The sequence below is a fragment of the Python bivittatus genome, unplaced genomic scaffold (genome assembly GCF_059951505.1).
Source record: "Python bivittatus isolate LINGU-HERP-01145 unplaced genomic scaffold, Pbiv_v1 ctg000810_np1212, whole genome shotgun sequence".
Lineage (NCBI taxonomy): Eukaryota > Metazoa > Chordata > Lepidosauria > Squamata > Pythonidae > Python > Python bivittatus.
This window is the reverse complement of record NW_028277111.1, coordinates 713,464-727,948: the sequence shown is the minus strand read 5'-3', so window position 1 is coordinate 727,948 and position 14,485 is coordinate 713,464. Positions and strand designations below refer to the sequence as shown.

The 14,485-nt window shown below is 45.9% G+C and overlaps 1 protein-coding gene across 1 annotated transcript; it reads right to left on the bottom strand.

The window, feature by feature from the left end:
• Positions 1 to 260: 260 nt before the first annotated feature.
• On the bottom strand, positions 261 to 8,386 carry LOC103063674 (uncharacterized). The gene is made up of 5 exons (XM_088129505.1): positions 7,340 to 8,386; positions 6,463 to 6,562; positions 4,685 to 4,767; positions 3,020 to 3,155; positions 261 to 2,096 (listed from the first exon to the last, which is right to left on the bottom strand). Exons 1-5 carry the CDS (start codon positions 7,922 to 7,924, stop codon positions 862 to 864), a joined length of 2,139 nt encoding a protein of 712 aa, XP_087985631.1. The 5' UTR covers positions 7,925 to 8,386; the 3' UTR covers positions 261 to 861.
• Positions 8,387 to 14,485: the final 6,099 nt, after the last annotated feature.

Sequence of the window (14,485 nt, the reverse complement as noted above, 5' to 3'; positions counted from 1 at the left end):
CTCATTGAGGGTGATTAAATCAGGGGCAGCAAAAATCCCCAGGAACGTTATCAGCAGCACAGAATGAGCGTTAAAAAAAATGTAAACGTGGTTCATTGCAAGAAAATAAAAAATGAACCACAACTTCCATTCCTTGGTCTGACTGACACAGATATAAACATAAAAGAATCGATGGACAGTGTGATGGAGAGGTTGATGGACAGCATGACCCAGTTTTACAACTCCAGCGAAAAAGACAAAATCCATGCTGAGAATTCAGACAGTTTTCATTTCTGTTTATTTCCTATCTCATAAATGTCTATACAAATAGTATAAAATGAAGGGTTGGTTTCATTGAGCAGGAGGATAGAGAAACAAAACCAATTCAGACAAGGGGTGCCTACAGAAGCATTCTGTATACTTTGTAGCACAGAAGTGCTGTCAAATATTTTATTTGACTTCACATATTTGAATCTTCACTTTCTGTACAGGTTCTATGTATGATGTCCCTCCAGCACTGCTGCATGACTTAACCTTTATTTCACTGAGCATATTTATATATTGTATTTCCTGTATATGATCACAGAAACAGGGAAAAGAGCCATATCAGCCATCAAATCCAATCCCATTACCGTGCAGGAATCCAAACTGAAATAATCCATCTCAAATATTCTGCCAGCTGCTGCCGGAACAAATCAGTGAAAAAGCTCAGCACCATTCTGGATAGTTGGTCCAATTATTTAACAATTTATTCCCATTGCTAGGAGTTTTCTCCTACAGGTGAAAGTGGAGATCTTTAGTGGTGGTTCGAGTTATCTCCTAGAATGTCTTACTAAGAATGTCTTTGAGGTGTTCCTCAAGCATGATGTTTTTTACGTCACTTTAGAATTCTTGACCTGTAGAAGTCTTTCCCACCTTGATAACATTTATATGGTCACTTTCCAGTATGAATTCTTGTATGATATTAAGGCTTTCTCTAGCATGGATTCTCTGATGTCTCTTCAAATTTCCTCTCTCATTGAAGCATTTCTGACAATGAGAACATTTATAAGGCTTCTCTCCCGTGTGAATTCGCTGATGCTTCTTCAAAGTTCCCATCTGATTGAAGCCTTTCCCACACTGAGAACATTTGTAGGGTCTTTCTCCAGTATGAGTTCTTTGATGTCTCTTCAGGATTCCTGATAGACTGAAACATTTTCCACACTGGGAACATTTGTATGGTCTCTCTCTAGTGTGAGTTCTTTGATGTCTCTTCAGAATTCCTGTCTCTCTGAAGCATTTCCCACATTGAGAACATTTGTAGGTCTCACCAGTATGAATCCTCTGATGCATCTTCAAACAGTTGGTGTGACTGAAGCATTTCCCACACTGAGAACATTTGTAGGGTCTCTCCCCAGTATGAATTCTTTGGTGAGTCTTCAGATTTCCTGACTGATTGAAACACTTTCCGCACTGAGAACATTTGTACGGTTTCTCCCCGGTGTGAATTTTCTGATGTTGCTTCCAGTATTTTGCCTTGTTGAAGCCCTTCCCACAGTGAGAACATTCATACCATTCCTCTTCAGGATTACACACCGGAAATCTGCTTAGTGAGTTTGTGTTAGTAAAGGGTTTCCCATATTCAGGAGAATTACTGTGTGTTTCTCCAAGATGTTTACTCAGATAAGTGTTCAAGTTATTCCCTGTCCCATTCTCAGAGATTTCAAACCTTTTCTCAGTAATGGTGTGCTTCTCCTCTTGATTCATGTTTGAAGTGTGCTGGTATCGGTCCTCAAACCTTTGAGGACATTGCTCCAACTTCTCTGTAGAAGGTATCGCATTCAGTTCCACTCTGTAGTGGTATCTTCCGTCATACTGGGAGAACATGGACATTTTACCCTTGTTGGTCTTTTCCATAATAGCAGCAGTAAGATCCTTTTCAAGCATGTTCTGTGTATTCTCATTCTCCAGTGGTGACTTCCGTTGCTCCTGGTTGGATTCACAGCGTTCTTCTTCCAGTTCAGCTTTTAATGGCAGATTCCCAGGGCTTATCAAGGGATCTCGCCTGCATATCTCCTCTGGGTCATCTCCTCCACCCTGAAAATTCTCCACTTTAACCCTATTCTCCCTTCTGTTACCTGCAGAGCAAGAGAAAAACACTGTAACCATGCCCAGAATCCTTAATTTCAAGCAGGTGCGCTAACCTCCTTTTCCTTCTGATGCATTTATTTTGGGTGAAACATGCTTCTTTTTCTCTCAGTGCTACCAAATGCCTCCCTTTATCAGAGCTTTGCAGTTTTTGATGATCAGAACACCAAGCAGACAGAGTCTCCGCCACTTTGTAACTGCATTTGTTAATTGAAATATTTCTTGCTAACAGGAACTGGCAGCTTTTTTAAACATTTTCTGAAACCAATTTGCATAACGGATAAAAATGAACTGGTGATTTCTGGATTTACCAGTTAAAAAGGGCTGTGTATGGGAAGAAAGGAACTATGTTTTGAAGGGGGAAATGGGATCAAGTATGTCTATAACTGCTGTAAAGAAGACTGGAAGTCACTTCTTTAGGTATCTTTTTTCCTCCCCTTTTTTCTTTGCTCTCTATTGTTTTCAACACTTTTTTTCTTTATCTTTCTTCCTTTCCTATTATCTTTTAACTTCATCAAAAATCTCTTTAATAAAAATTTTATACACACACACACGCATATATATAAACAAACAGTTTGCATGGTGACTCTTCCCAGTACTTTAACTTCAATCAAGACTACTAAGAATACATGAAAAAATATGTATATTGTGCTACTTTTGAAGCAAATGGTCAGGTTTAACCACTCCTTTCTGTTCTTCCAAATAAATTAGGAGATACCTTTTACTGAATGCCCCAATTCACTACAGGAGAAGTCATGTACAGACAGTCCCCTACTTGCGAACAGCCTCTTGGAACACAACCTGTTCGTAAGGAGGGGACTGTCTGTATCTATTTTTTCATCTGCAATATGTACATAGAAATAAGTAAATGGGTGGGCTGATGCTTCCCAGCCTTGATGGACTGTACACATACCCTCCTTATTTAAACAACCTATGTTTCGACGCTCTTCCTGCAGGACTTGCCAGGCTATGTTCTGGTGGGCTGTGTGGGTCAGCCTCCGCTTGGCTGCCTGCAAATGCACGTCTGTTTCTTTGAGGTCCATAAGTTCCTGTAAAGAGGAGAAGACGCCACCCCCTTCCCGTCAGACTTTATTGCCAAAAGACCCCCCAATAAACCTTCATGCTCACTGCCAAATCCAGAATCATTAATATTACAAAACTATATTCACTCCACTGATCAGTGTTTCCAGCCACAGGGCTAACAAGAGCATCTATCTCAATACAGGTAGTCTTCGCTTACCGTCTGCTTGTTCAGACACCATTCAAAGTTATGACGGTGCTGCAAAAGATTTATAACCGGACCTTGAATTTGCGGCCATTACAGTGTCCCCACAGTCACGTGATCATGATTTGAGCACTTGGCAACTGGCACGCATTTACGATGGTTGCAGCATCCCGCAGTCACATGATTGCCATTTGCAACCTCCCCAGCCAGCCTCAAACAAGCAAAGTCAATGGGGAAGGTGTCAGGAAGTCACAAGTCGTGGTCACATGACGTTGTGCTTAATGACCGCAGGTGATGCGCTTGACAACTGCAGCAGGAACTGATGTTGTAAGTTGGGGGTGGTGACATGACACTTCACTTAATGACTGCATCGCTTAACGATGGAGTTGTCAGTCCCAACTGTGGTTGGTAAGTGAGGATTATATGTATTGTTTTGGTGGAGTTCACATCCCCAAATTTGAAGGTACCCATTGGGTTTTTTTTGCAAAGATAAGTTACCTCTTTTGACTACCCATCTACATATTCTTGGGAGCAGCTGTTCTTGAATCTCTGGATTCATCCTGGGCTCGGCCTCTGAAGGAGACATTTCAACCAGTCTCCAGGGATTAATTAATTTACTGTAAGGGGCAAAGAGGATTCCCCCATCCCAACAGTGTTCTGCCCATATTTCAGGGTACAATTTATTTCCCACAAAATTAAACTGCAACCTTTGGCTCCATTTCTGTGATGGAATGGAATTATGAAGGCCAGGCTCAGGGAGATAAGTGTTTTCTTAGCTCACCGACAGAGCGTGGGAACAAGAGGATGAGGCTGGCACCTCCCTGAGGAATTCACGGTGTTGTGGCTGGCTGGCTTGGGAGCTGGGGTTTCAGTCTGGGAAGATTCTTGCTAGAGGTATAATAATAAACTTGCTAATAAACATAGCTGGACTGATTTTGCACTGTCTCTTGGAGTTCCTTGGACTAGGCCTGACATCAATCTTCCCAGACTGAAACCCCAGCTCCCAAGCCAGGCAGCCACAACACCGTGAATTCCTCAGGGAGGTGCCAGCCTCATCCTCTTGTAGTTCCCACGCTCTTTCGGTGAGCTAAGAAAATGCTTATCTCCCCAAGCCTGGCCTTCATAATTCCATTCCATCACAATTTCTAGGTATTCTTGTGAGCAAGCGCTCTTGAATTTCTACGCCAGTTATCTATATCTGCAGAAGACATTTCTCCAGGTCTTCAGGGATCAATTGTAAATAAACTCCCAGCTAACAGAACGAACAATGAGGTAGATAGAATTCTAGTTTGAAATAAATACCACCATACTCCAAATCTGACACAACAACTGTCCCACCAAAATAGCACCTACCTCTTTCAGCCCAGCTTGGACCATTCCAGGTCCTTCAAGAGGAAGTAACGAGCTGGTGTGATTTGGGGATTTGGTTCCATTGCCTGCAGGTGACGGAAGACAGACGTTAAAAGGGGGATTCCTTCGTGCCTTCTTGTGTAAATGGCTAATGCAGATCAGCATAAAAGATCTTTCCTTTTTAATGTTGTGAATGAGGAGAAATCTTTGCAGAGGCAATTTGAAATTTAAGAGGAAGAAATGCAGGGGATTCTAAGACGTGCCTTGAGACCAAAAGTTCATCTTTCCTGTTGCGTGAGCAAACACAGATTTATCCATTCTTGGAAAAGTCACTGTGCTACTATCAGTAAAATCATAATTCAGCTGACGGGATAGTAGGGTGGAGGAGGATATGGGGCGGAGGAGGACAGAACTTGATAGGATACCAGCAGAGTTTCCTCCAGCACTGCTCCAAAACTTTACCAACTCATCAGCCAAAATTTTGCAGGCAGATACAAGAATATCGATCTTCTGGAAGACCAGCTTTTCCATGTGGGAAAAAAAAGGTAACTGGCATGTTAGTGCCAGAGGACGATGCAGGCTGGAGTGGGAGTGAGTTTGCAGACACATCAACAGAATTCATTCCCACTTTATCCTTCATGTTTCCTGCGCTCCACCAAACTGTCACCCTGTGAATTGAATTGACAGGGGAATGCTGGTCTCCCAGTAGACAGATATTCCAGCATCAAGATATAGTGAGAATAAAAATGACCTGACAATCAAGACAAAGCTTGTAGGTGTGCTCACAGGGCTGCATCCCATGCCCCACCGACTGTACATAAACTTAAAATGGGTCTGCTGATCTTCCAGAAGACCGGTAGAATCTTTTGCATGGAATAACTAAGAGGTATTTTCCAAAACACCAGCTAAGTATTATGTGGGCAGATGCCTCTGCATGAGCCAGAAGTGAACTCTCTAGGAGTCAAAATGGCCCTAGAGGGCTGTGCTCAGGGACAGACAAGGGGTGGGCACCCCTTTAGCAGATATAAGCAGACATAGGAGCTGGGCAGATTTCCGCCCCTGACCACATCACCACCAGCATCATCAGTGAGGCATCACAGATTGTTCATATGGCAAGCTTTATGCTGGGAGAAGTGGGGAAACACCACTTCAACAGCAGAACAACTAAAGATGACTTTAGGCAGCCTTGTAGCAGATTGTAGATGAGATGGAGACAAAATCATGAGGACCTCTCATTTACAAAAGACTTAGCAGGATCTGAGGATTTGTCCTGTGATCCAAGAGTGGGAAAATGCCTCTCCAAAAATCCCCATTGGTCAAAACGGACAACCTTCTGGAATCTAGTTTTCTTTGCATCTTTCTCCCATTCAGGAAAGTAATGGGATTTTTTAAAAAAATTATTATTGCTATTCCTACCAAGGCCTTGTTAAACTCTGAGCCCTTTTCAGGATGAAAATGAGGCAACCCTATGTGTATGTATGGAGGAGTTGAGGGGTTCACAGAGCTCTGCACTGATCAAATAACTCAGCTGATTGCAGTGATCTTGTCAAATCAAGAGAAAATTCAACAATTAGGTAGTTTGGGGTCCAAATCAAAGGATGGTTCAGCTGTGTCTTGTAGTCCAATTCTCATGCATTGGAACAAACTGCATTTTTCAAAATTCCCTCCTCCAGAAAACAGAATCGAGCACAAGAGCTTTGAATGTCGGTTTTGGGTGCCAGTCTAAAAAACTCAGAAATGCAAACACAGGAGAACATTCAGTCCTGCAGGGGAATTCTTACCTGGCACTCTGATCTCCACTTCAACATCTTCTCTCTTCACAGCCTCTAAGGACTCCTCCTCTGCCTGTTCAAAATCGGTGAGTTCTTCATTTGGTGGCCCCTGAAACAGGAAATACAGCTCTACTCAGAACAGTGGGAATGATTTTGCCATAAATAGGAATCTTGGGGGCTGATTGCCTGGTCTAATGAGATTATCGAAGGGCAATCAAGCTATAGAATAATATGCAAGGTTCTAACCCCCTCAAAGTCCTGTTCAGTATTCTTAGTATCACTGCATTTGCACAGCAAGAAAAGCTGCATCTGTGTATTTTGAATGTTCTCCCCAGAATGAAGCAACAATTGGCAATATTAACTTAGGTGTTTTTGCGCAGGTCTTGGAATCTGTCCGAAGATGGGTTAGAGCCTTTGCATTTTATGGAAGATGCAATCAAACACTGCAAGTGGTAGAACTGACTGGGTGATTAGTAATGGATGGGAGACCACCAGGAAATTCCCAGCTCTATAGGCTGAACTAGGAAGTAAAGAAATTCAAGAAGAAGACAATTTCCTTATTGTTGCTAATAGAATTGCATGCATGAATTAAATCCATGTATTATTAAAATAATTTTATTGTCCTGAATTTGTTGAGAAAAAATAAACGTATGGACAAGGTTAATTATAAAAAAGGGGAAAGAAAATAATGGGCCTTAAAAATTCTGATGTAAATAGAACAACTCCAAAACCTTTGGCTCTACCGTTCAAATGTTCTGCAGTCAACAGGAAACGAAAATGACTCAGAGGTGCCATTCATTTTCATCAAGTTGCAACTGACTAACTGCAGATGTTTACAATGGCCAGATGTTATGTAAACACTGAGATTTATATCCTCACACCCTACCTGAGATGCTTCTGACTTGGTCCCCTGCTGGTTCCTCAGGAAGTCCTCCACCAGGGCCACCGCCTGAGAACAGGTGTCCGGCCTCCTTGGTTGAACCCAGCTCTGGAGTTTTGGAGGAAGGCTGGCCAGGAATTGCTCCAGGATCAGCAGCTCCAGGATCTGCTCCTTGGTGTGTCTCTCCGGCTTCAGCCACTGGTGGCAAAGCTCCTGGATTTGCCTGTAAAACTTCCAAGGATCTTCCACCTCCTGGCAGCAGAACTGCCGGAAACGTTGACGCTGCACCTCCATTTTCACAGCTTCTCCCCTCAAGATGGCCACCTTCACGTTCTCATAGTCCCCTTGATGAACTGTGTCCAGGCTCCGAAAGGCCGTTTCCGCTTCTCCGCAAAGGGCCGGCAGGAGATGGGCCACCCACTCTCCTCTGGGCCACCGGCAGGCTTGGGCCACCTGCTCAAAGGAGGCCAGGAAGGCCTTGGGGTCTTCCCAGGGAGAATTCACTGATCTTCCTGGGTTCCCTCCTCTGGGGTGAGAGGGTTGCAGCGTTCTGAGGAATTGCTGCCACTGCGTTTCCCAACGCTCCTCCATCCCAACGAATGGGACTCTGTTGATCTTTCGTGATCTTCCTTATCTTGGTCTCTCGGATGTAGACTGAGGTTCAACTGCTCCAATCTCCTTTCTTTTGGTTCCTCTGCCAGTTCTGGTCCCACTAGTTCTTTCTCCTTTAGCCCCTTCTTCTGCAAAACGTAGAGCATTTTCAAATTAGCCCACTTAGCAGAATACCGTGAGAATATGCAGCATGTCAGAAGCCTAATGCAATTTTCAGAAAGTAATTCTGAGATGCGGCTGATGTGAGTCTAAGTCAATCTGCCTGAATTATTTTATCCTCTTGTACCAATTTCTCATCCTACCCAAAAGGTAACATTAGTCCTAGACAAACACACAATCCTTACAAATTATGAATCTTGGTGCTACATAATTTTTGGGTTTTTTGGGGGGGGTGGATTTAGCATGAAAGATTATAAACTAGAACAGGGTTCCTCAACCTTGGCAACTTGAAGACGGGTGGACTTCAACTCCCAGAATTCCCCAGCCAGCTGGCTGGGGAATTCTGGGAGTTGAAGTCCACCCGTCTTCAAGTTGCCAAGGTTGAGGAACCCTGAACTAGAATATTACACTAGGCCTTGCTTGTAGTTTACATCGATTTGACACTGGTAAGCTTTTCTGTTTCTCCATTCGGCGCTTTATCTTCTGTCCTGCAAAATCTAGGCAAAATGCATTTTCAAAATTAATCACTTGTAGCATAATATAGTACAAGAACATCCCACAAGCTAAACAAACTAACCAAGAGTTTGAAAAGACAGTAGGTATTCACAATCCAAAATTTACTTTCTTAATCCTCAGTAGACCTTAACTTTTGGAGGAGACTCTTTCAAACCCTTCCCATTTAGCTGAAAGATAACAAGCTTTACCAGGAAGTTAACAACACACACACACACACAAACACACACACACACGAAGGGAGATATCACAGACGGGTACTTCAAAGACTAACAGATTTTTTTTACTGCTTTGATTAAAACCGACATCTTTTCCAATGTGCATCATATTCAGACAAAGAAAAATAATAGAAATATTCTCTCTCGTTCCAAAGCCCAGCTCCTCCGCTGCACCTTGATTCGGGCCGGCGGCGAGGCCAGCCTCTCCCTCTCCTCTGCCCGAAGAGCCGGGCGGGCGAAGGCTGCGCTGCCAGCCGGGCACCCGCGCCCTCGCCGGCGCCCGCCCACCGGACCACCCGCCGGACGGACGGACGGACGGACCGGAGGAGGGGAGGCCGCCCCTTCCCCCGCTGGCCCCGGGCCCCGTCCTCCCCTCCCCTCCCCGGCCCGGCCCGGCCTGCACCGCTGCGCGGGGGGGCGAGCGAGGCGCCCCGGCTGCGCGGACGACCCGGGACGGGGCCGGCGGGAGGCGCGCGGGCCGCCCAGCGGGAGAGGGAGGCGCAGGCGGAGGCCTCCGGCCACGCTCCGCAGGCGCCGCCGCCGCCGCCGCCGCCGCCCCCGTCCCCGCGCAGGAGGCTGGGCGAGGCTGCGCTGGGGCCGCCCCCGCGAAGCAGCCCCGGCGCGTACCGGCAGCGGCGGCGGCGGGGCCCGCGCGGCTCCTCCTCTGCTCCCCGGCGCCGTCCGGCGGGCGCGCGAGCGCGGGACGCCCCTCGGGACTGGCGGCGGCAGCTGCGCCCATCAATCCCCGCCTCGCCTCGCCTCGCCTCGCCTGCCTGGACGCGCCGCCGCCGCCGCCGCCGCATCGGCGGAAGGAGCCCGCGGGCGCCCCCTCCCGCCCGGCCGCGGCCCTGCTTGCCCCCCGGCGGGCTCGCGGGCCGGGCGGCGGCGGCGGCGGCGGCGGGGCTGCTGCGGGGCGCCGGGGTCGCGGGGAGCTGGAGAGGGATTTCCTGGTGGCCTCCCACCCAGTCAGCGAGCAGGGCCCCCCCGCTGAGCTGTTGTCGAGGTCAGCCGCGGCCCTCTGCTGCAAGAGGCCGCCTGGCGTTGTGGGTCTCGGCAGCAGGAGGCTGGCTTTGTGGCGCCTGGGTCACGCTGCGTGTTGCGCTCCTGCAACCGACAACGAGCCATTTTCCCTCCCTCTCTCCTGCCTCTCGGCTTCTCCCCGCCCTGCTTTCGGTCGGAAGTCATGCAGCGCCCAGACGAACCCAGTCGCGTTTCTGGAGCTTACCAGAGGAAGGCCGGGTGCCGCAGGGCTGATTTTTCTGGGCTAGGAAGCTCAGCCGGGGGGATTCCAGGCTGGGGAGCGGAGAAAGAGAACAACGGCCAGCCCCTGGCCTCGGCTGGCCGAGGGAACAGAAAGTGGCATAGGCGGGTCCAGGGAGCCAGTTCAGCTCCAGGGCACCTTTCCCTTTGCAAGCAATCTTTCGGGCCCAGGGAGCATCCAGTGTCACCTTCGCCCTTCGGGGACACACCTGCCAACGGGTGCTGGACCGTTCATCTCTTTTTTCTCCACTTCACCATCTTGTTTTCCCCTTTCCTGCTGCCACCAGGGAGGCCTCGTCTTACCCATCAGCAGGGAGACCGAAAGGAAGCCCCAAAATCACCAGCGGGTTTTAGCTGCAGCCACTCCGCCGGTCTGAGATATTAAACATTTTAGAGGCGTTGTGGCTGCAGCTAAAACCCACCGGCGAGTATAAATTCCTTTAAGATCTTAAAACATTTTTAAGAGAGTCATTCTTAGGCATTCAGGGTAAGAAAACAGAAAACCTCCCATCCAGATGGGGTAAAATATCTCTTCTGTTGGACAACTGATGGAAACAGTGACCCAGTTTTATCACTAGTGAGAGAGAAAATCCATGCTGGGAATTAAGAGTTTTATTTCCTCTCTCTTACCCTTTTAATGCCAAGAGTATAAAGCCAAGAAGTGATTTTATTGAGCAGGATAACGGAGAAAGCCTGCTAGCTCCTGGCACAGCTTCTTTTATTTTTTTTCCCTCAGCATTACATAGTCCTTGTTTAGTGACTGCCTCATTTAATGACCATTTGCAGTTAACGACAGTGATGAAAAAGTAACTTTGCGACCAATCCTCACATTTACAACCTTCAGAGGTCTTTAGCAAAGGAAAGCTGAAGTAAGATCATAAGCACCATCGTGGTTTCACTTAGTGACCACTTCACTTAACAGCCAAGTTGCTAGTCCTAATTCTGGTCACTAAACGAGGACTACCTGTACATTATGGTTTTCACTAGAAACTACCTCCCAATATCCTATGTCAGTGTTTCTCGAAGTGGGGTCTGAGGACCTCTAGGGGTTCCCCAAGACCCTCTCAGGAGTCCTCAAAATCAAAATTATTTGCCAGCCTATGTTGAAAAATAATACAATATTAAAATCCCATCAAATAATCATGAAAACAGGTAGTGACAGTGAACGCATCAATTCTGATTTTTAATATGGTAAATTTTGATCAATATAACCCATAGAAACAAAAGGACCTTTTTGAGGTCCTCCATAATTTTTAAAAGTGGGAAGGGGTCCTGAGAGATAAAAGTTTAAGAAACACTGTCTTAATGTGATCTTCATTAAGACGATCTCTGCATCTTCCTTAATGAAAAACTTCCCACTGTTTGGATCCGTGTTTTTCAACCTTGGGAACTTTAAGACGTGTGGACTTTGACTCCCAGAATTCCCCAGCCAGCAGTCTTAAAGTTCCCAGGGTTGAGAAACCCTGCTGTGGATAATCTGTCTCTCTCCACCCTGGTTTCTCTATAGGGGATGAATGGATTTCTCTAAAATTGGTGTCTCTACTATTTTAGTCATACCTCCTGCAGGCATTTCTCACTTCAACTGTCCTCATGCTCACATACATGTAACGGCTGGTTCCCAGACAGCAGAGAATCAAGGCAGTTCTGTAAACCACCCACCGTAAAGTCTCCCATTATCGGTGAAGAGGCCTGCCTGCCTCCTTGCCGGCTCGTTTTATTTTTTTATTGATTGATCGTATTTATATAGCCGCCCGTCTCACGTAAAAGCGACTCTTTTAAGGGAAGTCTCTGTCCCGATGGAGATGCGTTGACTCTAAAGCCGAAACTGAATTCTTGTAACCCCCTCCTGTTCATCTCAATAAATCAGTTGAACGGGGAGAATGGTGGAGAATGGTTTGAGCACGTACCAAATAGCCCGACGTGAGAATAAATTCCTTTCTAGCAAGTTACACCACGGCCCCCAACTGAACCCCTTCCACGCTGAGCACATTCCTATCAGCCCTCTACCCTACCATACAAACTATCTTTTCAGAACTGAGTGAAGCCACTACCTCCCTAACATTTAGGGCATTCTCTCTCCAGTATGATCCAAGGCAAACCATTCAATATCACAGTCATCCAAGTCTATGCCCCAACCACTGATGCTGAAGAAGCTGAGGTTGACCGCTTCTATGAAGACCTACAACATCTTCTAGAACTAGCACCAAAAAAAGATGTCCTTTTCATCATAGGGGATTGGAATGCTAAAGTAGGAAGTCAAGGAGTAATCGGAATAACAGGCAAGTTTGGCCTTGGAGTACAAAATGAAGCAGGGCAAAGGCTAATAGAGTTCTGTCAAGAGAACAAGCTAGTCATAGCAAACACTCTTTTCCAACAACACAAGAGACGGCTCTACACATGGACATCACCAGATGGTCAATACCGAAACCAGATTGATTACATACTTTGCAGCCAAAGATGGAGAAGCTCTATACAGACAGCAAAAACAAGACCAGGAGCTGACTGTGGCTCAGATCATGAGCTTCTTACTGCAAAATTTAGGCTTAAATTGAAGAATGTAGGGAAAACCACTAGACCACTCAGGTATGACTTAGATCATATTCCTTGTGAGTACACAGTGAAGGTGATGAATAGATTTAGAGGATTAGATTTGGTAGACAGAGTGCCTGAAGAACTATGGACGGAGGTCCGTAACATTGTACAGGAGGCAGCAACTAAAACCATCCCAAAGAAAAAGAAATGCAAGAAAGCAAAATGGCTGTCTGATGAGGCTTTACAAATAGCTGTGGAAAGAAGGAATGCGAAAAGCAAGGGTGAAAGGGAAAGATATAAGCAACTGAATGCAGATTTCCAGAGAATAGCAAGGAGAGATAAGAAAGCCTTCTTAAATGAACAATGCAAAGAAATTGAGGAAAACAATAGAATGGGGAAGACTAGAGATCTCTTCAAGAAAATTGGAGATATGAAAGGAACGTTTAGTGCAAAGATGGGCATGATAAAGGACAAAAAAGGCAGGGACCTAACAGAAGCAGAAGAGATTAAGAAGAGGTGGCAAGAATACACAGAAGAACTATACAAGAAATATCTTAATGTCCCCGATGTCCACGCTGCTGTGGTCACTGACCTTGAGCCAGACATCCTAGAGAGTGAAGTCAAGTGGGCCTTAGGAAGCATTGCTAACAACAAAGCTAGTGGAGATGACAGTATTCCAGCTGAGTTATTTAAAATACTAAAAGACGATGGTGTTAAAGTGCTGCACTCAATATGCCAGCAAGTTTGGAAAACGCAACAGTGGCCACGGGATTGGAAAAGGTCAGTTTATGTTCCAATTCCAAAGAAGGGCAATGCCAAAGAATGCTCAAACTATCGCACAATTGCACTCATTTCACATGCTAGCAAGGTTATGCTCAAAATCCTACAAGCTAGGCTTCAGCAATACATGAACCGAGAACTACCGGATGTACAAGCTGGGTTTCGAAGAGGCAGAGGAACTAGAGATCAAATCGCCAACATTCGCTGGATCATGGAGAAAGCACGAGAGTTCCAGAAAAATATCTACTTCTGCTTCATTGACTATGCAAAAGCCTTTGATTGTGTGGATCACAACAAACTGTGGCAAATTCTTAAAGAGATGGGAGTACCAGACCACCTTACCTGTCTCCTGAGAAATCTGTATGCAGGCCAAGAAGCAACAGTTAGAACCAGTCACGGAACAACCGATTGGTTCAAAATAGGGAAAGGAGTACGACAAGGCTGTATACTGTCACCCTGCTTATTTAACCTATATGCAGAGTACATCATGAGAAATGCCAGGCTGGAAGAATCACAAGCCGGAATTAAGATTGCAGGGAGAATCATCAACAACCTCAGATATGCAGACGATACCACCCTAATGGCAGAAAGTGAAGAAGAACTAAAGAGCCTCTTGATGAGGGTGAAAGAGGAGAGTGCGAAAGCTGGTTTGAAACTCAACATTAAAAAAACTAAGATCATGGCATCTGGACCCATCAATTCCTGGCAAATAGAAGGGGTAGAAATGGAAGCAGTAACAGACTTCATTTATTTGGGCTCCAAGATCACCGCAGATGGAGACTGCAGCCATGAAATTAAAAGACGCTTGCTCCTTGGGAGGAAAGCTATGGCAAGCCTAGATAGCATATTAAAAAGCAGAGACGTCACCTTGCCGACAAAGATCCGCATAGTCAAAGCTATGGTTTTTCCAGTAGTAATGTATGGCTGTGAGAGCTGGACCATAAAGAAGGCGGAGCGCCGAAGAATTGATGCCTTTGAACTGTGGTGCTGGAGAAGACTCTTGAGAGTCCCCTGGACTGCTAGGAGGTCAAACCAGTCAATCTTAAAGGAAATCAACCCTGATTGCTCATTGGAAGGA